Here is a 21,753-nt window from a genome sequence, read left to right on the forward strand (position 1 = left end):
GGAGGGAACGCGATGAAAAATAATGAACGTTGAACGGCGATGTCGAATAGCCTTGAATCACAGTCTCCACAGTGCAGACAGGACCCTGCAGGTAGCAGGCGGGTATCTACAGCGCGGTGCAAGCACAAGACTTAGATCAGCACCGCCTAGCTCTCGGAAGGTGACAAAGTTTGAGTAGGCGCAATCAGACGACCGTGAGATCCCGCTTCAACAATCAAATTTTAAACAACTTTACAGGTACTCAACGATCATCATGATAATGAACAGTGATCTGCACAATGGTTCTCGGAACCCATCGAGGTCGAAGATCACTCAAAACAATATGGAAGCCTCGTACAAGGACGTCATTCGAACACTTTGCAACGTACGTACGGCTGCAACGAAGAAGCAGACCAGCCTGCTGACAAGGAGACCGATATCATAATTGATATCCCATGTACTTACTTACTTGCAATTGCAGAACGATTCGTGACGGTGCCCGAGTCAGCCTCGGAGTGTCATAAGTATAGACCGAGCGGCTGACTACATATCGAACAAACCTGCCGTGCTAACTTCCAGATCACTGGTCTACCTTCACTAGTTGTTCACCATGTCATACCGTACCCTCCCGAAATCTTTTGCCGCCGAACGCTCGGGTACCTCAACTTCATCAGGTGGGAGATCATTGACAAGAAAACCTCGACCCATCCTTCGAGACTTGCGGAATACTCTGACCCTACAGGCAATCGAGAGCGGTCGTTATACTATTGAACAAGGTGCTTCCTCTGGTGCTTCCCCTTTCCTTGTCATAGAAAGCCCCTCCTCCCCCGAGCCTCGTAGGCACCACCACGGAGATGGCACGTGTCTACTCAGCCCCATTGCCCTCCCTATTACCCCCTGTTCCAAGTTAGTTCCGCGTACTACACCCTCGTTCAACATGCTAGGGTCCGCACCTGTCGATATCCTTACCTTTCGCGTTTCTAAACACGATACGTCCCCTGAGGAAGAAAATATTTTCAATATCAAGCGTAGCTCATCGATGATCATCTCGTATCCTGATCATGGAGATTACGATATCGATAACACATCCTCTCCTCTTTCTCTTCGTCCAGGATCCAAACATGCTGCTATCTATCAGTACCCCCAAACGCTCAAACCGCAGAGTGTTCCGCTGAACCGCCGCATCGTCGATCGGAACGCCCTGGTCTTCACCGTCCCTCCGCGCTCCCCCACACCGTCGCTCAGCCCACCTACTGCGCCAAGCTCTCCGATATCTGACCTTGTTTCCAAGCGTTCTGCTAGGATGTTCAGACTCGTCCCAGCCCAGAATGACCGCTTCATGCATGCTGTCGCAACCGACCTGACTGGTTACCGCATCGAAAGCCCGCTGGATAGTCCTGGCTCGTCCTCCACAACACAAATCGGCTTTCCTCCCGATATGCTCGCGCTCCTTCAGGAACTCGATGAACTCGCCAGCTGGGTCCAGGGTTTTCCACACCCCGAAGAAGCTTCAGGGGCACTTGATGTCCTCACCGTTGGCTCAACCGTGCCTGTATCTTGTCCGCATGCTCTCCAAAGGCTCGGAAATGAACTAGGTGACCATTTTCTTTCACAATCCGTGTCGTCGGACAAAGGTAAACGGCGGAAGTTGACCGAATCTACGGATGATATGTCTGAGGTAAATCAATACGCCCTGGTTGGCTGTGTTTCCAGGATTGATCCAGATTGATCTCAGTGGAAGTGCCAATTTCCAACCAGCCGTTCGGCTATCCCACCAGCCAGCACACCCGTTGCGCGGCGGCGATCAGCTCGTTATATATACGATCCTCGAGTACCTATCTTCCTTTCATTTCACATTTTCCTGATTGACAAATGTAGGGCACTCCATCATTCCTCGTTGGCAGTTCCACCTCACCGGTGGCATATCCCGCAGAGGGGTACAGGAGCTCCCCTCGCCAGTTCATCACACCTGGTCCGTCTCCTGTCACCAGTCTCACTGCAAGTACCCCTGTCATCCGAGCATTCGGCCGGCGTTCTGTTCCAAACGTGTCGCCGCCGCCCCTGGTCTCTCCGCCTACAGGCATGACGTCGTTCAAAGCTTTCTTCAAGAGGTCGCGCTCCAATACAGCACCCCGGTCAAACACGTTCGGGAGGGACAAGAAATTTGGATGGCTGAAGATTTAGCGAGTTGTGGTAGCGCCATTGCATAGCATTGATTTTTCTTCGATTTTTCATTTCCCTTGTTCTGCGCGTTGGTTCCTGTTGATTCTCGTGAATCTCGTCACAGTTTCGTATGTATTATATTGGCAATTTCAAATTCGTGAACATAGCATAGCGTACACGATTGCATCCGACGCGACCATGTTTTTGTCCTGCAAGGCTATGTAGTCTCCTGTAGTCAGACTCTGAGATCTGAGAGACAGACCTTAAGAAAACAAGGAAGATCAGAGTCGCTCCTTCTTTTTCAAGAGCTGCAGTACTGTCTTGGATGAAGACAACAAGTCAGTCTTGATCAGTCTGCGCTAGTGCATGACTCTGGTCAGCCTCCAACCGGAGGGCCAAACGCCGCAGTCAGCCATTCGTTCCGAACATGGTCTCGACTCTCCTCTGAGAGCCTCCGAGGTTGGTACGTCTCCAGTATTCTTTTCGTTTATTTTTTCCGCTTTGCTTTTTTGATGTCTTTCGGGTCGCCCTCCCGCATTCCTCGTCGCTCGGCTCGTTCATCTCCCTTGCCGTCCCCGCCGTCACTCGAGATCGCCACCATCCTCGCTCAGGCAGGTCCATTCGACGATCTCAAGTCGCTCGTTTCACCGCTCTCGTTTTCGGGTACTTCATCAGATGACGAAAGTGACTTGGAGGACGTGCCGCCGTTCCCCAAGGATCATCAGCCGCCTATCTTTATCATCCAGGGTCACCGCGCTCAAGTGCCATTTGCTGTCCGTTCAGGCGTCATCGCTCTTGGGGACATACATGCCGATGAACATACCTCTCATATCGTTCTCTCTGCGCCAACGATCCCGCGCATGAACTTGGTTATGAAGGAACAGCTCTTCATGAATACCTGGGTTGTGAGCCGAAAGTTATTTGCCCCATCGCTTTAGCTGACGAAAGCGAATGCAGGAGAGGCTAACTCCCCAGCGTCCTCCCAGGCACATCCCTTGGACCAGCGATAATCCTGTTGCACGGCACGATTGGATTTCTGAAGGCTCCATCTTCCCGGCTGAAACAATCAAGTCACAAAACGGGAAGATACGGCAAGCACGGATAGATGAACGTGTCTCGAATAGGCCTTCCAACAGAACAGTCCTTCATTCTACGCCCCCCTCTCCAGGCATCCGAAACCATAGAGAGACTGCTGTCATCTCGAAGGAAAGTCCTGGGCGTCAGGCAGGGTTCAATCAGTGGTCCGTTCACGTTCCGATGACTGGTATCAAACGAGATACAGCTTCATCTGGACCACAACCCAGTACGCCCATCCGCGGACAAATGGAGACACGGGCTCAGGGTTCCTCGGACAGTCCCGTTCTTGAATCCTATTCTGATAAGACAATAAAGCAACTGGTGTCCACATGCCGCAAGTCATCTCGCGCATTGCCACAAATCGGTTCTATCGATTCCCTGGCTATTCGAAGAGGAAAAAAGGTATCTGGTTTGCAGCTCAAGGAAGTGGACGATTTGGAGTATCCTGATATACCTACGGCATTCCGTGGTTCCCCAACCGTCTGGTCGCCGAACTTTGATCCCGGCGTTTCCACTCCCAACGGAAAACTTTTCACCGATCACGGTAGTATGCTATCAAGCCTCAGATTGCAATATGCTGCACTTGCGAATGGGACTTCCTCGCCTGTGACATGCGAGAACAAGGAATGTCAAGATGCATTTGTTGACTCGGTCTCGGATTCGGTATCGTCGATGCCATCATCCTCCCGTGACGACGAGTGGGCCTTTGAAAATGACCTCGATCTCGATCTTCAAAGTCCCGTCGATGATGTGTCTTGTACTCCGACACCTTCATTTGCGCCCAAGAACGCACCAGACAGGCCGAGGGATGCTCTGAACTTCACCCCAGAACGTTGTTCCATCCGCACCCGCCCAACTCGCTCTCCTTCTCCTCCTCGCCCGCAGCCAGCAGTCCCTGCCGTCAAGATCTCTCCAGCGCCCCTGACCGGTCCACCATCTGTCCCTCTCCCTCCTCGTCCTGTTTTGACGAATCCTTCCACCCCTCCGCGGGTGAGAGGAATTTTAAAGAAGGTCAAGAGCGTTCGCTTTGAGGATATTAGATGCAGTCAAGATATAAGCCTACTCGTCACGCCAGCACCGGAGTCTTCAACAGCAGCAAAGCGCCCTTCTCCTCTAAGGAACAGCTTCATCGCCCCTGTCGATGGCGCTCCGTCGGTGACAGACGCAAATAAGCCTGCAGATGCTGTACCCGAGACAGGATCGCCCGCGCCGCAGCCTAAGGCCGATCAGGGGCCTGTGATTAAGAAGAAGGCGCATATGATGAAATCCAAGCTCGTTCCCAAGGGTACTATACTCAGCTCTCATCGTGTGTCTGAGGCGGCGCCCACTTTGAAATTCCTCAATACCAATTTGAACGTTTGCCAAGAGGTACCGCCTACACCCGAGCTCACTGCGCCGGCAACCTCTACTCCTGGCCGTCACAACCGTGTTGCCAGTGCAGACAAGGAAAACGGGCGAACTGCGCTCGCTCGTGCTCGCAAGCGATGGTCGACGATGAACGAGAACGATCTCAGGATTGGAGTGGAGGGTGCCGCACCCAAGAGCCGTCTTACTACGCCTCTCCGGAACATTTTCAAGTTTAAATGAATTACATATTCCTGTCGTTACTCTTACGTTCCTATGTTCCTCTTCACAGTATGTCGAACCAAACACCCTCTCCTTAGTGTTAGGCGGAGTCGCGATCTTCAAGGCCTGGTGGTCTAGTAGTATGATTCCTTGTTAGGGTGAACCACCAAACTGTATTTGGTTTCGAGGAGGTCCCGGGTTCAATTCCCGGCCAGGCCCAAAGTTTTGCCTTTTTGCTAACATAGTTTAAGCTGGTTCCTGAGTCACTGAGGTGACTCTAATTATTAGTCGAGATCATCAGTGGCGTCTTACCGACTCAGCGGTAATGCTTACTGGTTTACTTATCATACGATTGGCTAAGCTTTGAAACGATGACCTCGAGGCAGCTCTGGAATTCAAAATCTTCTTCAAGATCCCCAAGTCGATCAGCAGAACAATATTCAAGATTCGTGCCAACACCTGGTACTTCCGCGTACATGATATTGACTTTAAGTTACGCGTTGGGTGGAGAGTAACTATAGGACTGCCGCGAAGGGCTGCAAGTTGGTTACGTAGGTGCCCCACCTTCCTCCGTGCCAGCTGGCGAAATCCTTCCATTCACCATTGGTAAGCTTGATCCATGTGAGCCAGCCCCCGAGGATACCGTCTGCGTAAGAGATGGTGTTTCCCATGACGAACTTCCCTCCCCCATTGTTTGAAAGCCAACCGTCTACAGCAGCAAGACCCTCCTTGCCCTTAGCCCAGTCAGCGTCACGCTGAGCACCGGCAGGAGAGAACTCCTCAATCTTCTTGCCAAACGACGCCTCTCTCGTTACTCTGAAGTACTTCTCACTGGAAGGATTCAAGATGTAGCAGCTGATGGCGAGCTGAAGGGGCAAAATGCTTCCGATGCCTCCTATAAGACCGGCCTCGAATGCCGCGATCAAAGGCTTCGTGCCAGGGGGGAACAACGTGTTTCCACCCGGGTAAGTTGCGTCAAGGTATTCGGCGATAAGGAAGGAGTCGGAAACAACCTTCCCGGTGTTGGGGTCATTGATGATGGGGAGCGTGAATGATGGGCTGCCATCACCCTTGGTGCCTGTCGGTGGCGCCCCGATTTTCTTGGCAAGAGCTTCAATGTCAGGGTACTCGACCCATTCGGTCTTGTACGGAACACCCTTGATGTTTAAGGCATATCTATGCAAGTGCAAGGTAAGCAACTGCATATATCACTACACAGAGCACGTACCGGGTCTTCCAAGTGTTTGGGGACCACGCATTCCCTGACAGGGTAGAGGGGATGTCGTAGAAGATAATCGGAGATGACATGCTGATCGAGTACTATGTCTGGGTCTGCTATCTGAAGGATCATTAATACCTGTTCGGGACTCCGCTACGGGAATGGAAATAACAAAAATATGGTGGGTACATAGAAACTTCTCACAATGTTATCACCTCACCACGAGGATATTTCATTCAGGCCCCCGAAGAAATAAAAATGGGTGACAGACAAAGGGAAAAACAAGCATCTTACCTTGTTTTACTCGACATGTAAACCACGGTCGCGATGTCGCGATCAAGAAGCAGATTGGAACGTGACATGATACGGTCGTACACCCACGTCTATTCTTATAAACCGTTACTCTCAAACGCCACGACCGCGACCCAGATGTCCACCTCTGAAGGCGCCTCTTCCTGCAAACCCGATTCGAAATCCAGACATTATAGGTGGACCCCATTGACCTGGCTCTTGAGGATAGTCACGTGGGGACACACGAGTTTCGCGACGCTGAGAAAACCGTCCGGGCATGGGAGGGCCTTCGTCTTCGTCGTTATCTTTCTGGACATTTCTGTGTGGCTATTTTTATCCAGACTTTGGTCAGCAGAAGAAATTGCAGAACTCGAATCAGCTAAAATCTCACCTGTAGATCAATGACGAGAGCACCCATGTGCCACCCAGCAGCTGTCACAGCAAAACAAAACAACTTCTCCCCCTGTCCTTCGCCGTGACCAAATCTCACTTCCGCGGGCTCGGAGACAGCCGGTGGAAACGGACCGCCATTGGCGACAGCAGCTCTTTTGTGTTCCTCAGTTCTGTAGCCCCCCGGTTGTCCAGGCAGAAGCGTCGCAGGATCGCCGAGGCCGAGTGCACCTCGAGAATAAGCACCCCACGTCAAAAGTTTTCCTGTCGACGTAAGAGCACCATAATGGTAATCTCCAAGAACGACGGAGATAACGTCGTTGTTTTGAAGTGCGGGGAGAATTGAAGGCCTCGAATCGGCATGTGTTTCGTGAGAACCCAAAAGAACTACAGAGCTGGATCCAGGAGAATAAGCAACAAATGTTTGAAACTGTGCTGAGATCTGGGAGACGTTTCAGCTATGAAGAAACATCCGACTTCTGACAAAATCATTACATGAGATATCCGCAAGCTCCGTGGCGGCTTCAACTGAGAAGAAACATAAGCGGGGTGCTGTTGAACCTTCTCAACTTCAGAGAAGTTAGGAAGCTAATAATGCGTAAGAAAAAGACTGTTGCACGAATAAAGTTAACTTACGTATTCCCATCTACCGGACCGAACAGCGAGATCACTTTCAACAGAAATTGAGAGAACGTGACCATGATTCGTCAAACCAATGAGCCGACTCTCCAAAGCTGCGAGTTTAACAAGTTTCACGGGTTCCGTTGATGATACTAACAGCTGCGGCAGTTGAGGCAATGGTGGTAACATGGTGGGTTCTTCGTGAAGCTCCCATGTCGAACAAGGGATGACACCATCCTCTGTGGCGTGAGCTTTCTGGTTAGCAGCATCCATAGCCGCATCTCGTGCAGTGATGACGTCCTTTAGGGGTGCAGCAAACGGCCACCAAATATATACATCACCAGATTTGGTGAGGACTGACGAAAAGTGCCAGCCGGATTCAACCTGCGCAGGAGTAGAATCAGACGAAGTCGCGTCGAGCGCCGGCGTTGCGAGCCTGAACGGACGGCCCCAGCTTAAAAAAGTCCAAACGTGATGCTGATCGTCCAGCGTAGTAGCATGAAACCGTCCACAACTAACAAAGGTGAGCAAGTCTTTTACTCGATCTACAAGAACGCTCCAACCTAATGCTCCGCGTAGGAGAGGGCATGTCTAGCTTTAATGGTGTATGAGCTGGCTTTGCCGGCTCAGAGTACCCATCGTTGTTTAGAGCAAACGAGGTGCCACTCAAAGTTCCTAGACGCGACGTTAGTTCCTGATCTTGGTGTCGCACGATAATTTGTGGATTCACCCCACACGTATACGCTACCATCAGAGTCCAGTGCAAAGAATGCCCTTTTGAAATCACATGAGCAGTTCTGTAAGAACCACGAAAAAGATCATGATGACATACGTTCCAGCAGCTGAGAGATTAACTATACGCGCGCCTGATTCGATCTTCAACTCGACTGGGAATGGGACATCATTAATAATTGACTTTGGTATCTTCTTCAATCCCAATCTTCCCTTCGAAGCCTCGCTACATGAAATGATTTGACTGTGCGGAAGAGTGATGAAAGATGGTGCTTACCCCCACACATAAGTCTTTGGGTTCCGCAAACCTCTGTAGAGACGCTTCCATCCACTGATCCGGGCGGTCCTCTCGTCTGTAAAATTGAAATCCTCTTGTAACTTCCTCTTCCAGAATGTCTCGTCGTTGCACAATCGCGCAAAGAAGCGATCCGTCTCCCCTAGATGGAGGAGATCTGGAATAGCAAGCCATGGCAATAAATTATCCAGAAGCACTTCAACGGGTAAGTCAGAAAGCACAGGCATTACTGAATGAATCGTTGCGGTACGGAACTTCAACGGGTAAATCAGAGAGCTCAGAGCGCAGCTGAGCGAACTGCGGTTGCCCACTTGGAATGATTCATGATGTCACATATTGTGCCACAGTCACTTCCTGGGGGTCGACCGCTACGAGGGGTTGCTTTACGGATTAGGGGAGTGACTTTCTCAGTTGCTGCTTTTGGTCTTCTTCAAATGATGCCTTGGTCAAACTCGACACGCCGCAAAATCGACCTATACTACTAATTAGTGCACAGGACTTGGATGCACCCCACCGCAGTACGTGGCTTTCCGTTCCCATCATCAACTCATACATCATTCATACTCCCAATTTGCGTGAGTCCGAGTTCCTGTACGTAGTAAGTATCGGTCATTAACTTTCAATCATTATGTCTCGCGTCGGCTCCTCCCCGCTGCTAGCCTTCTTCCTTGGTGGCAGTGGGGGGATATACTCGCACTTCGTCATTTAAAGCCATTAACTTATAACGTGATTCATTCTCTTAATTAGAGATATCATCCATCTTTTTGCAGATTGTTAGACCTATTGACAAACTTCCCGAGTATAGCCAGGAACGATCAGAAAACGCTATTTCAAGGATGTCCCGAGTCCGACTCCTGACTATCCAGGGCATGTTGTAACACATTGCAACGAGGTCCCAACGAAGGTCGTCTATTGCGATCTCCGCAGCACTTGTCTCGTGCCGGCAAACGCCTACAAGTATTGATAGTGGCGTGCTCAGTTTTACTTTGGTAGTTGCACATCTAACTTCATTCGCTGCGGCTCCGCCCTGGTGAGTCACAGGCTCCGTAATGCCCTGCCCCGAGTTACTGTTAGGTTCATGATGTTCACTTCGACTCTCAGAAGCTTCTTTCAGCTCTAAAAAGAAAGCCTGGCCATTTGGAAGGATCCCTAGTGAGCTATCTTGTTCATTCGACATCATGCTGATTACAGCCTGATTTTGTGGCGCACAATTTAAGTATTATTGCTCGACATGTTCAGGTTTTCATCTATAACAAAGGGCTTTCCGACTGACTCATCCATTTTTGTCCCAATCGGTGCGACAAACGTGTCTCATCATTCACCAACGACCGTGTGCACTCGGCATACCTATCTGGACTCTGTACCGAGCAGCTACTATCCTGTGAACTCAATTTCACGATACGATCCCGTCCTAAGTAACTCACGGTTTAAACGGACTTCAGACCGACCGAAGTGGTAGAGTCAAGCAGTCCTCCATGATCAGACATAAAAATAAGTATGCCGATTTACACAATCGGTCACTTGCTCAGAATTACGGAGTGAAACACACATCATTCTGCTTCTCATCGAGTAGAGCCCAAAAGGAGATAAACAGCTTCCAAAAACACGTGACGGCCACCAACTACTACAAAGTTACCCCCACACGCAAGAAGGCCTTCTACATACGAGATCTGGACTGCAAAAGAGGGTCGGCAGGCCCATCATTCATACATCCGATCAAATCTTCTCTGTCATGACGAAGCTTCTCGAAGTCATGACGTTTGCCCATTGATATTCCTTTATCTGTCATTGAGAACAATTGTAAACCGTTATGTACACACTGTTAATTGAATCCGAATCTCATTTCTAAAGTTTGCTGCATATAAGTAAACCGCGATATCGACAACGGTATACGTGAGTATTAGATCATTAGCTGAAGACTCGACAGCTATCAGATATTCCATTGACACCGAGACACAAAAAGTCAACAACCTATTAAGCTGGTCAGTATATAAGCAAGTAATAATATGAACACTTCTTCGTAAAACATACTAATGCGGTACCCGCCAGTACCCGCGGCACAAATAAAAAATATACGTAAATAGGCCCGCAGACTCAATTGATTGCGCTGACGCAATGTCGGTGACGATGTACAGGGACAAACGGCATCTCGGTGTTCAAGCAACCGGCAATGCAGGGGTTATGCAGCCGCCATCACATCGACGTGATGCGCTATCATCGCTCTTGCGAGGACCATGTGGGTGCAATCCCTATGCAGCTGGACATGTGCCAATCATCCATTACAACATGACAGAAACCGAACGCCTCGAATTGATGAGTCGGCTGCTTGCGTTGTATACAACAGAGCTTTATCATGTCATGACGTCTTTTAATCGAAGATCGAGTTTCACTTCAATGACAGCTGGAAGACAGCTCGAGGGGTTCTATCCGATCATCGACGGCAGAATTCTTTGATCACGATGGTGAAATGCGTGCAGTAGTAGTACTATGGGATTGGCCGTGAATAAGTGTAAGCAGTACATTAATAACCTGATCAAGTTGCATGTCAGCCCAATGTATATCGATAGTTGCGCAAGTTTGGTTGGTGTGACGTACTCCTATGAGAGTCCAGTTCGTTCTGAAGAACAGTTCTGATAATTACCGGAAGGTCCGGTCTTCCTAGAAAAGCACAGCAATACGGGCAAACCATGTTTGACCTGTACTTGAATTTTAAATGGCTCACCTTGGATTCCGAGGAGACTGGAGGTTCACCATAGACAAATCGATAGGCAGAAGATAAAGATGTGTTTACGATTTCTCGCAGTATCAGCCTCCAACTGAAGCGCCTGTCTGTGGAGCAGGAAGACCGCATGAGAAAGTCCAGTGTAACTTTGGGCGCAACTTAGCACGGCCACTCAGACAGTGCGGCGGCGTCGTCGTCGTCATCGTCGTCGCAAGCAACTGACATGCGCGGTATGAGTGTGGCCCATCGCCAGGCCATTCGGAGACAGTGTAGCTGCGTGGCGCACATGTACATATCGACCTCATGGCACCATGCACCGCACAGTAAGACAAGCGATATTATATCATTTGCATCAAACCTGCATTGCATAAAAACAAGTGAACTCGGATGAATCTTTGCAGCGTGCAGAAACTCAATCTTTGATATTGATCGCGATGGGTGCGGTTGTTACATCATGTTCCCACGAGTCATCACTGTCCAATTGAAATGACTAAGACAACGTGCCATCCATAGACCAGACCCGGTGGGCACATTCGAAGCAGCATGACCTCACAAGTTGCAACTCTTTTGAGGTCGGAATGTATGAAAAATGTGTCACGAAGTCCGGCGGCAATGTCCCATAATTTATATCTTCCAAGACAAGTACCCTATGATCAGAAGGTCGTAGTATGACTTCTCTTCCAGGAAGACACGCGGAAAGTTGCCCAGACTTTGACAATCTATTTATTTCGTTCCTACTCATGTACTGAAGTGACTATTACTGAAATAACGAGGTATGCTCCGTAAAGTACAGCTCCACAATTATTGGGCGAAGGTCTCCTGTAATGTGAGGAGATATTGGTAAACATGAATGAATAAAATACGAAAGCATACGAAAATGAGAGGCGAAACTAATGTATATGTACTGCGTAGGGTAATAGTCAATACCATGAACAATATAACTTCAGCAGAGGATAAAGGCCGTGATGCGTGACATGAAAGGCATGAGCACCATGGGACAGCCGATGGCATCGTGATAAAACTCCAACGAAAGGGAGGTTGGAAAGGAATGAGTGAATAGCTCGCAGACGCGAGGAGAAAGCGAATATTCAGGACTACTTGTCATCGTACAAGCCACTCCGTCGCTTTTCGTCGTAGCTCCCAGTGCTTACATGCCCAGAACCAGGACGGTTCTCGCTGTATACACCAGTATGAGGCATAGACATCAAGATTCGTAGCACCTCCCGTATGCTCATAACCTGTGAGAGGAGTCAAGAGCGTGTTATTGGTTGGAAGGCGGTTCATGACCGGGTGCGATGAGGTCATGTTTGGTTGGTGGGTCGTGGCGTATGCGGGGCTGCTAGTGCGAGTAGCGGAATGGATGAGACCACTAAAACGCTGCTGCCGGCGTTCGTAAACCTCTTGCATGTCAATCTCGTGCATGTCCTCCGGGGAGCCGGTTGGAGGAGTGAACCGGTCAACATGGGAACTTTGCTGCGGATGCGAGCGCACCCGGTAGTCTACGTCGGGGTACGAGTCATGCACGCCGCGCTGGAGATAAGGGTGATGACCCGACCTCGCCATCATCGATGACGTAGCAGAACGAGCATCAGCTTCCTCCTTTTTGGATTTCCGCCATTGTTTACGAAGCTCCTTGAACTCTGTAGACACACAGTCAGTATTGATACTTTCAACGGTTAAAAATAATGTGAAAGGTCGACATTGACCTTCCCAGGTGCCGAATGGACCCAGCTGAAGTAGAACTGAAGCACTGAAGACTCACCGTTTGGACTACGCTTGACACCGTGTTTCTGCATCGTGACGTGGGCATTCAAGTGATTCAGAGTGCCATATGCCTTGGTGCACGAAGGCCATGAACATTGATACAGCCGTTCAATCTCGTCGTAACGCCGCCTTGGACGCTTCTTGACGGCGTTTCCAGGCAGGGCCACGAATGAGTATTGTTTACTGTCAGGAACTCGAGCCTGAAGCGTCAACGAACCGCCTGGAGCCTGGGGCGTTGGACGATGTAGAAGTGCCCGTACCGGGCGGTGATGGGCCATAGTCCTCGGAAAGGGACCCGTATGGCATGCCAAGAAAGGGGGAGCCCTCACCGCCAGAAAAATTAGGATTAAGAGGTGAGATGGGCTCTTCTAGGTCACCGCCGTCGTAACTATGAAGGTGATCTTCGTCCTTCCACGGAGATCCTGAGCCTGTACTCAGTGTGCGCTGTAGAGAGGTGTAACTCCCGTACAATCGGGGAGATGATTGTGACGAGGTGTACTGGTGCTGCAGCTGTTGATATCGCCCTGAGGCTAGATCGGCTGAAGAACTCGTGGAATAACCGCTTATTGCGCTGCCATACATGGCTGGCTCGGACATGCGGCGTTGGTCCAGTAGGGCATGGGCGTATTTATCGGTTCCACGGGAACTAAGGTTCGACGTAATTGGGTAACGCCCCATATCTGGAGTATAGGAAGATGCCGATGAAGGAAAATGATTCTGGTGATGGGGAGCACTATAAGGTTGAGGGAAAGAAGTAGTGGGATGATCGTCTACAGAAGAAGGAGAACTAGAGACATAGCGATTGGCGTTGTCTGGTGAAGCACCTTCGGGACTGCGAGTATTGGAGACGAGGGTGAAATTGGATGTGGGGGAAATATTTGAAATTGAAGTATACGAGTGAGGCGGCGCTTGAGAAGAAGATGAAGGTGCGTCATACAAGTTATGAAGGTCTGAATGAGCCCCAGGATCATCGAACTGCGGTCGAGGAGTATAGGTGTAGTTTGTTCCCGATTGGGAGTAATTATGATCATTATCGACGGTCATAGGTTGAGGGTTTATAAGACTTGAAAGGTCGTCAAATAGGAAGTGTTGAGAAACGCGAGGACGCGTTAAGTTAACTTGCTGAGTAGCAAGTTTAAGTGCAAGAAGTGGTGGTGGTTGGAGGAGAAGTGGTGCCTGCATGGGATGCGAACCTGAAGAAGACGGAATCTAGCGGAGGATATGTGAACCGACTTAGAAAAAGAAGCTGTCTTGCGGAATGGACAAGTTGTAAGGGATTCGAGGATTATTGACACAACGAGATTTGACCGATTAGGTGGAAGAGTTAATATACGTTACGGGAGGCCAAGCAATGAAAGCAAAAACATACAACGTGACAAAGCGCTTGGAGCGCGCCGTTTGACAGACATGAAATAGCTGAGCAATCTACAATCAAAGTAAGCACCGGTATGAAATAATAATGGGCGTACTATCCACAACCGTCTCTATGCAAAGGGGGGGGAGTAGCTGTGTTCTTGACTCTCAACCGCGCCTGATCGTTGTCCGATCTAATAATTAGTAAATCTATAGATCTATCCCGTGACTTATTTTAACACCCGAACAAATTCACATAAACTTCTCAGCGTTATGCTTCTAATTTCAAATTTTAAAGAATCCATTTTCTTGGAACGTTATCTATAAATTTAGTAAGAATCCACAAACTCACTTTTCAAAAAAAAATATAATACATTCATTTGTCTTACCTCTCCGAAGCCTCCTCCCGCGCCCCGATTACGCCGCTACACATGACAACGGTCATCCACTTGAAAACCGCTCGCCGCAAAACACCATTCAGCACTTTCACCAGCGTCCATAACGGAAGTTCTCACAATCCTCATCCCATTCACAGCCTTCAGGAATGGACCGTCCCGCCCACTACGATCCCTTCGGCCCCGCGATCAGCCATCCAAACTTTGATCTTCTTTCACTCCCCCACCCGAAACGCAATATTACCGTTATCGGTCTCTTTCTCCTTCCGGTGATGGCCAAATCATTGTACGTGATGGGCGGCCCGGCAAGGTGTCGTCACGAGTACTCACACAAATTCCCCAAAAAGCGTGACTGCCGGAATGCCCACAGGAAATCACCGCCAGTAACAAATGATGCGTACATACTATCAGACTCATCCCTCCAAACTTACGAATGATGAGACGCAGCCCCGACAGTATTCATGTGGCACCCATCGCACGTTGTTAACAATGTCAATACCCCGGTTGGCAGGCAGCCACCGCCAACCAATATCAGTTTTTGGATAGAGCGTTCCTTACAGCTTAAGTCCTCCGGGCACAACTAGAAACACGGCGCTGTGCCCAACATGCGACCAAAATCCACTATCAACTGGTGTTGTTTCTGCGGAGCGCATGTCAACCTGTCGAACAGCTTGAAATTTCAACCGTCTTAGACCTTGCAATAAATCTACATATTCAGAGTCACCATGATAACAAGCTGAGCGTATAATACAGCAACAAGTCTCACCATACATATATCCACGCATCATGAAAACATTGCATCCCACGGAATCTCTTGAAACGATCGAGAGACTGACAACTGACAGTTAACGCGCCACATCGCTCGGTGATTAGATATCCAAAGAGTAGAGCATGATTACATCCGGCAATCTGCATCGGATACATATAGACATCGAGCGTCTCTGCATGTTGAACACCAGTGCCAACCCCCATTTTATAACTGCACTCTAATCCCAGGTCTCCAGGCGAGCCCAGGCAGCATCAGACTTTGCTTCTAAATGCAGTAAATCATTGCCAGCTCAATATTCACGTCGCCGAAAATGTGACGACACTTTGTGTGTGCAAGTTTCAAATTCAAGGCAGACTTACCGCCGCTGGTTCATTTGTTGGCAAGGCACGACCAAAGCCACAAGCCATCGGCTAGTCAGCAGCCTCCGCTCGCGCGCAAGTCTCGGATCCATCGATATTGATAAGCTGATTAAACCCCAAGCCTGTGCAGGATGTGTTCTGCTTAAGGCCGTTAAGAAGGTGATAAACAACTGATAAGCGCGTCTGAGTGTACCTGAGCACAATTATCGCCCTCGGTCCTAGCTGGTTAGTCTAGTCGGTCATTTATCTTTGCGTGTTTCATGAGAGTTTTCAGCCCAACCTGAGCCCGACCGGTGACTAGGAATCTAGGACATATCTGACTGGTCACATGCAGAGAATGATCTGAAAAGTACCGAGAAAGTAACCCGTGGCGGAGTGTGGATATGTCAACGACGTTCCAGACTGAAAGTCAGGGGGATCATTCGCAATCGGAGCCAGAGCAGGGTGATAACTGAGGCAAGTATTAGCTTTAGGGATCGTGCCGAGCCCCACTGTGCCTACGGAACATTCAAAAAGAGTGTGAGAAGCGACTGACCAAAGACAAAGGGAAAAGGCGCCTTAGTTTGCGCACCCAGGTCTAGAGGCTAGAGTATTGAGAATCAAGGTTGGTTTTCGGCATACTTACTTAAGTGGTACAAACGGTTCCGTGTCGGGAGAAGCCTCGGCATGGGTAATGAACCGGTCGGCCGCCCTTGTCGGGTTTGCTTCTTGAGTCATGACCCTGTAAATCAAATGGGCTGCGTCATCGACGGGAGTACATGGCCAGCTGACTATCTTGCCTGCAGCAGCTGACGAGTCCGCGACTCCATAGCCAAATGACGAGACAGAGGAATAAATCGTTACATATAACAAGTCCAACTTACATGCTGCGGCATGGGAACTTGAAGTATATATGTAATCACTTTGCGGAACCCTCGAGCGCCTCGAGCTGTCTGAATGGCAAAAGTTCCTCAATCGGAACCCAGTGTTGATTCTTGACACAATTGGTAACAGCGAAAGTAACGGATGGCGCAGCCACAAAGCATGGAGTGTTTGAACTGTCACAGGTAGGGTTCAATATCTACCGGATTGAATGGATGGACACTTCCCGAGTCCGAAGCTCAGAGTCGATCACGAAATGTACGTGAATGGCGGCATGCCTCATGCTGAGCGTGTGGCCATTCTTATTGTGGAGGATGGTTTGAGTAGCCGACCGTATGATCAAATGGCGCCACAAAGAAAACGAAGTCAATGGTTAAACTAAAGTAGCAGTTCAATACGATATTGCTTCTTGGAAGACGGGCGCTATCAAACACTGGAATATACCGACTTATGAATGCGAACAAGGCCATCATCATGAGATGTACAGAAGTACATGGGTGGTTATTACTTTACATAAGTATTACGATAGAAAATGTGGCAAATTAGGATCATCAAACCACAGTACCTTCCTAAATCAGATTACTCATCCACGCCAACACTGTCAGCGGGCAACGCTTCTTGCACAGTCTTGCGGAGTCTAGCACTCGCGCCGTGACGATGAGCAGAGCATCTCAAGGACCGGCGGATAGGCCCATCACAAGGAGTATGACGGCACTCACCGTCAGGCGCTCCACAAGGCTTAGCGGGGTGCAAGGTAAACTCCCAACAAGCTTTGATATCATGCATAAAGCACCCGCTAACTTGTCATTAACGTACTACTTGATGACAACTGATCATAGTTCCCAAGCATGCGACTGCGCCGCAGTTCATCACACGCAAGAGGAACAGACGGGTCGGAAGAGTAAGCGAGGATGCGGAGCAGGTAGTACGGCAGTCCAAGCGCGAGAGACCGCGCGCAGATTGCACTGGTTCGCAGGATGTGGGGAATAATTCTCTTGGTCATCCATCACCTTCCGAACCCCACAGCACTTCGCGTACATCTGATAATATTTCCGCCCGGGAGAGCGAATTAACCCTAAAGGAGAAAGAGTTCCGGTTGAAATCCCGAAGGTTGGAACAACAGGTTGCGACTGCGTCTCAGAGGGAGAGAGAAGCCGCTGCATTGCTTGAGGAATGCCAAGAACGGTTGGCAAGAACCACCCTAAGGCAGCTTGAAGATTATTTTACGTGCCCTTTGTAAGTGTCATCAAATCTGAAACTTTGTGAGCCGAACTTAAATATATGCGTTCTTTGTACAGGTGTTTTGAGATTATGTGAGTCGTTGAAACAGTGCTAAATGGACGATACTAGATTCATATTCATTGCATAGGTCGTGCCCATATAGTTTGAACCCACGACAGTGCGGACATGCCTTCTGCGCCACTTGCATTCTCAAATGGTTCTTCTCCCGATTGCATCGTGTGTGCGGCACCTGGCATGAACCCGTGGACTGCCCAATGTGCAGGAGTACACTGTGTTCCACTCCAGATAACGTTCCACGTTCGGATTTCTCGTTTCCTTTCACACCAAACAGAGCGGCTGATAACGCTATTCGCGGCATGATCAGCACTCTCGCGAAGGAGGCTGACTCTGGAAATTTATATGCATCAACTGACTGGGGAGAAGATGGTCACGCGAGACAAGAATGGTATAGAAAAGAAAGGTATTTTTACTCCTCAGGAATTCAAGAGTTTTCCCTGAAATGCACCGTCATAATTAGAGCTGGACGCCACGAGATGACAGCTCTCGCCACGTCGTGGACAAACATGCACGGAGACGAATTCGTTAAAATCAAAAGCAGACTTGAAGTATAACACTCACAGAAGACGACTGGCGTTTGACTGGATAAGATTTACAATATTAATGAGACAGACACCGATACGGCTTTGGGAACCCACAGAAATGGAGCGTGTTTCAAGTGCTCAAGTAGTAGCGGAATGAACGTATTGACACTTGTCACCGATTTTACCAAGTTGTACTTGGTTGTACCACTCCTGGTTCACCGAGACAAGACTGTTTGCATTTGTAAACGGATAATTGGCAATGTACAATAACTGTTGTATCTGCATTCGATCCCCCCCCCAAGAAGTGGGGCCTACGCCGTGGCAACTCTACATTCATAAGACTACAGATAGAAACAACGCTCTCTCAACCCGCGCATACCTAGAACATCCTGAACAATAGTGTGAATAAAAAAAAAGAGCTGCGGTGAGTTAGCACATACCCAATCCACAGGCGTTAACCAGAGATCAGCGGCAGAGTCCATCTTCCCAAGGACCGCAGCACCTTTCCAGGCCAACACACGAGGGTCAACTTCTTTTGGAGGGGGGATAATCTGCACCTTGTCCATGCTGGGGACCAGTGGAGTGGCGATTGCCTGTAGCCTTGTTGCAATGTTTCAAATTGCCGGATGTATAAACAGCTTCCATGACTCACCTGCTCTCCAATGCATGAGCCATTCCAGGTATCAAAGCGCTTCCCCCAATGACCAGAACGGCCTGGAGGTGCTTGCGAATTTTATCATCGCCCCCGGACGCCCGAGCACTGTTGAAGATAGCAACATCGAGAGGAAGTTTACTTGCTTCAAAACAGACGTCAATACCAAGGCCGCCGTAATTTGAGGCTACTGGTACGGAGGACTGAGCAGGTTGAGGCTGAAGAGGAACAGGCACCGGAGACGGTTTTCCATCGCCTTCTACATCAATTACTTCCATCGGTGCATCGGCAGACACTCCCCCCGGTGCTCCTGCAGTGGATTGTGCAGAAGATTCTACAGTCGGAGGTGGTGTTGCATGCGCAGTTGATGGTAGTGATATTTCTTGTTGTTCTTGTTTTCCGCCATTCTCTACAACCGCAGTAGTCTCTGCTTCAGTTTGTGAATACGGCTACGACAAGACGGCTGTACGTACCATCCTGCGACTGACTAATAGGAATCGGAGAGTGACGAACATCCGTCGGAACTGTAGGAGGCGGTGGAAGCAAATGTTGCGTCGAGATAATCATCGCCTGAGTCTGACAGCATGATGTAAGTGGACCCTGTCCGTGATGGATACAGACGAGAATACATACGACGTGATCAGCCGGATGCTCTATAATTTCTTCGGTGACATCCGCATGGGGTATGGAACGCAGACCAATGTGCTTCCTGTCGAACTCTATCACACGGGGCTCGAATATGCACTATGTAAGTATCAAAGGCGCCAGCTGGCAGTTAGATTGATGAAGCACTGTTGTCAGCGAAACGCACCATGGGCGCAAGTATTATCTCGTCATACGCCCGTAAGCCGTATTTCTCCGTGGGTTTACCGGGTTTGCGCACCACAAAGTCATACAGATTGAGAGCAACGTCACCCTACGACACTAAGCATTGACAAATGCATCACTCGTGATGACTGACCTCTGCTAGTGTGCATAGTCGTGCCTTCAAATCCTCCATGACGGCCCAATCGTACCGCCGCGCGAGATTGATATCGCGGTAGGGAAAACTTATTCGTTCCAAAAGAACGTATAAGAATTCAGTAATATCGTCTCCGCCCATATTGAGTGTGATTCTGATCGAATAATCAGTAGTAAACTCTGCATCAGATGTATACCTTACCTGGATTCAGAGATAATAAGACCTTCATCCACGCATGCTATACTGGAGTTGACAGCACCAATGTCAACAACACACGCGTTACTGATTCCTGCGCCGTAGGTTGCCGCTAGTGACTCCTGTCCTCTTGTTAGAGTTCATTGATATCGATATACGTATGACTCACCTGCTGCACGCAGATTTGTTTGAAGCCTAATGAAACTACAAGAATGTTGACAAATTCGCGGACATATGCCCGATCATAGAAGTCTGGGATAACAAGAACAACAGAATAGTCCTAGTGGCATTACTTGACACCATGTGTAGGAGGAGTAAAAGATGGCAAACCTTATAATCAGGCCGCCTTAGGTTGAACCTTTCTTTTAGTACAGTGCTGATAATAGTTTCAATATCATCCAGTATCATTTGATGTGACGGATAATCCCTGGTGTTGAAATTTTTCCCATGGATCGGCCACTTCACTGAATAATTCAAGAGCTGAGGATCAGACAACCGGAGTGCCTAATATGAAGGATTCAGAGAACATCACTTAGAGTTAGAGTATAATACACACTCGTTCGCCGACTAGAACTTCTGAATCTTCCAGGGGGTCCTGAATCCAGTCGACAAGGAACGGGTCATTGACCTCGGGGATAATTTCAGGTTTGAATTGCTCGTTAAAGGTCGACGCAATGCTTGCCGCATTGGGTGTGACGCGAAGTTTGTAAAACCTCATACGCTCGCGAAGAGAAACTATAATCGACCCGATTTTGGCATCAAACTGTTTGAGCACTTCAGGACACTATGCACGACGAAGGAGGAAAGGAATATACAGGATCATCTGAAGTGATATTGACCTGCGTATTCGTCTCCGTTGGGACTCGTAGACACGGATAGCTGTGGCGATTGCCCTTTCCTCGGACGCGAAATACCCTCGACGTAGGTCGGAACCGGTGTCGGTGGCTTGTGTCTACGCGCAATGACATTTGGAATGGACGCGGGGTTGACATCTGACGCCCTGCCGATCCGCAGAAATCGCGATCCAGGGTGAATGACGATAACGTGAGAGCCACGCCTATTCTGAGCAGCTCAGTGTTACGATACGAAAGACCAGCCTAATCATGCAAATGCCCACCTCTGTTCCGGTGAGGGAGCAATTTCCTCTGCCGCCAGTTCTTTCTTTCGGGCTGCATTACGCGCCCAAATGGTCTGTGTATCCGATTTCAAGTAAGAAGTGCCCATATGCTTGGGGTTTGGCCTGACATCCGAGCGTCAACAATCGAAATGCAGTCATGGAACCAACGTACGCCAGGGGCACATGCATGGATGTGTAACGCATTCCCGAGTCATCCTTTTTCGCGTTGGGTATTCCCCTTGGCATATGGTGCTGTGTTTAGTTTGTGCAGGCGGAAAGGAAGCGAAATGCAAGTATGAGACAAGTTGTAGATGTCATAAACTGGTTCAAGCTTGAAGTACATCCTTCACGTATAGATCGGCTTCTGCCGGTGGGTGGATGGCTCCGTCAGGGCCTCGGGCAGACTTACAGAGATCAGGGCCGTGAGGCCCGAGCTAGGAATCCATGCC

General features: G+C 49.2%; 8 protein-coding genes and 1 non-coding gene across 9 annotated transcripts; 4 read left to right on the plus strand and 5 right to left on the minus strand.

The window, feature by feature from the left end:
* Nucleotides 1–186: 186 nt before the first annotated feature.
* On the plus strand, nt 187–2,265 carry EDB91DRAFT_1117841 (uncharacterized protein). Its single transcript, XM_041318051.1, has 2 exons — nt 187–1,657; nt 1,715–2,265. Exons 1-2 carry the CDS (start codon nt 590–592, stop codon nt 2,063–2,065), a joined length of 1,419 nt encoding a protein of 472 aa, XP_041179844.1. The 5' UTR covers nt 187–589; the 3' UTR covers nt 2,066–2,265.
* Nucleotides 2,266–2,654: 389 nt separating this feature from the next.
* Nucleotides 2,655–4,806, plus strand: EDB91DRAFT_1245788 (uncharacterized protein; the record flags this gene model as incomplete). The annotated part of the gene is made up of 2 exons (XM_041322592.1): nt 2,655–3,047; nt 3,100–4,806. 2 exons carry the CDS (start codon nt 2,655–2,657, stop codon nt 4,804–4,806), a joined length of 2,100 nt encoding a protein of 699 aa, XP_041179845.1.
* Nucleotides 4,807–4,908: 102 nt separating this feature from the next.
* EDB91DRAFT_t51 lies at nt 4,909–5,004 on the plus strand. The gene has a single exon. It is a non-coding gene; the product is annotated as a tRNA-Pro (tRNA).
* A 296-nt stretch (nt 5,005–5,300) lies between these two features.
* EDB91DRAFT_1236041 (uncharacterized protein) lies at nt 5,301–6,093 on the minus strand (the record flags this gene model as incomplete). The annotated part of the gene is made up of 2 exons (XM_041321399.1): nt 5,301–5,961; nt 6,014–6,093. The coding sequence occupies 2 exons, from the start codon at nt 6,091–6,093 to the stop codon at nt 5,301–5,303; spliced, it is 741 nt and encodes a 246-aa protein (XP_041179846.1).
* A 581-nt stretch (nt 6,094–6,674) lies between these two features.
* Nucleotides 6,675–8,560, minus strand: EDB91DRAFT_1049007 (regulator of chromosome condensation 1/beta-lactamase-inhibitor protein II; the record flags this gene model as incomplete). Its single annotated transcript, XM_041313446.1, has 7 exons — nt 6,675–7,127; nt 7,181–7,273; nt 7,322–7,820; nt 7,870–7,981; nt 8,037–8,080; nt 8,139–8,264; nt 8,316–8,560. 7 exons carry the CDS (start codon nt 8,558–8,560, stop codon nt 6,675–6,677), a joined length of 1,572 nt encoding a protein of 523 aa, XP_041179847.1.
* Nucleotides 8,561–12,156: 3,596 nt separating this feature from the next.
* Nucleotides 12,157–13,416, minus strand: EDB91DRAFT_1236043 (uncharacterized protein; the record flags this gene model as incomplete). The annotated part of the gene is made up of 3 exons (XM_041321400.1): nt 12,157–12,695; nt 12,818–13,002; nt 13,037–13,416. The coding sequence occupies 3 exons, from the start codon at nt 13,414–13,416 to the stop codon at nt 12,157–12,159; spliced, it is 1,104 nt and encodes a 367-aa protein (XP_041179848.1).
* Nucleotides 13,417–15,013: 1,597 nt separating this feature from the next.
* Nucleotides 15,014–15,930, minus strand: EDB91DRAFT_103320 (uncharacterized protein). The gene is made up of 4 exons (XM_041312759.1): nt 15,889–15,930; nt 15,696–15,833; nt 15,334–15,398; nt 15,014–15,273 (listed from the first exon to the last, which is right to left on the minus strand). The coding sequence occupies exons 2-4, from the start codon at nt 15,785–15,787 to the stop codon at nt 15,122–15,124; spliced, it is 309 nt and encodes a 102-aa protein (XP_041179849.1). The 5' UTR covers nt 15,788–15,833; nt 15,889–15,930; the 3' UTR covers nt 15,014–15,121.
* Nucleotides 15,931–17,607: 1,677 nt separating this feature from the next.
* On the plus strand, nt 17,608–18,409 carry EDB91DRAFT_1049123 (uncharacterized protein; the record flags this gene model as incomplete). The annotated part of the gene is made up of 4 exons (XM_041313451.1): nt 17,608–17,792; nt 17,855–17,869; nt 17,926–18,258; nt 18,316–18,409. Coding segments are annotated over 4 exons (627 nt in total), but the record flags the coding sequence as incomplete, so codon positions are not given.
* Nucleotides 18,410–18,615: 206 nt separating this feature from the next.
* Nucleotides 18,616–21,702, minus strand: EDB91DRAFT_1327944 (uncharacterized protein). The gene is made up of 15 exons (XM_041325265.1): nt 21,477–21,702; nt 21,305–21,427; nt 21,061–21,244; nt 21,003–21,026; nt 20,744–20,950; nt 20,518–20,691; nt 20,357–20,467; nt 20,194–20,309; nt 19,993–20,146; nt 19,843–19,947; nt 19,665–19,775; nt 19,505–19,607; nt 19,032–19,440; nt 18,820–18,979; nt 18,616–18,768 (listed from the first exon to the last, which is right to left on the minus strand). Exons 1-15 carry the CDS (start codon nt 21,548–21,550, stop codon nt 18,721–18,723), a joined length of 2,103 nt encoding a protein of 700 aa, XP_041179851.1. The 5' UTR covers nt 21,551–21,702; the 3' UTR covers nt 18,616–18,720.
* Nucleotides 21,703–21,753: the final 51 nt, after the last annotated feature.

The sequence above is a fragment of the Suillus paluster genome (assembly GCF_016628075.1).
Source record: "Suillus paluster strain FC165 chromosome Unknown EDB91scaffold_12, whole genome shotgun sequence".
In the NCBI taxonomy this organism is placed as follows: Eukaryota; Fungi; Basidiomycota; class Agaricomycetes; order Boletales; family Suillaceae; genus Suillus; species Suillus paluster.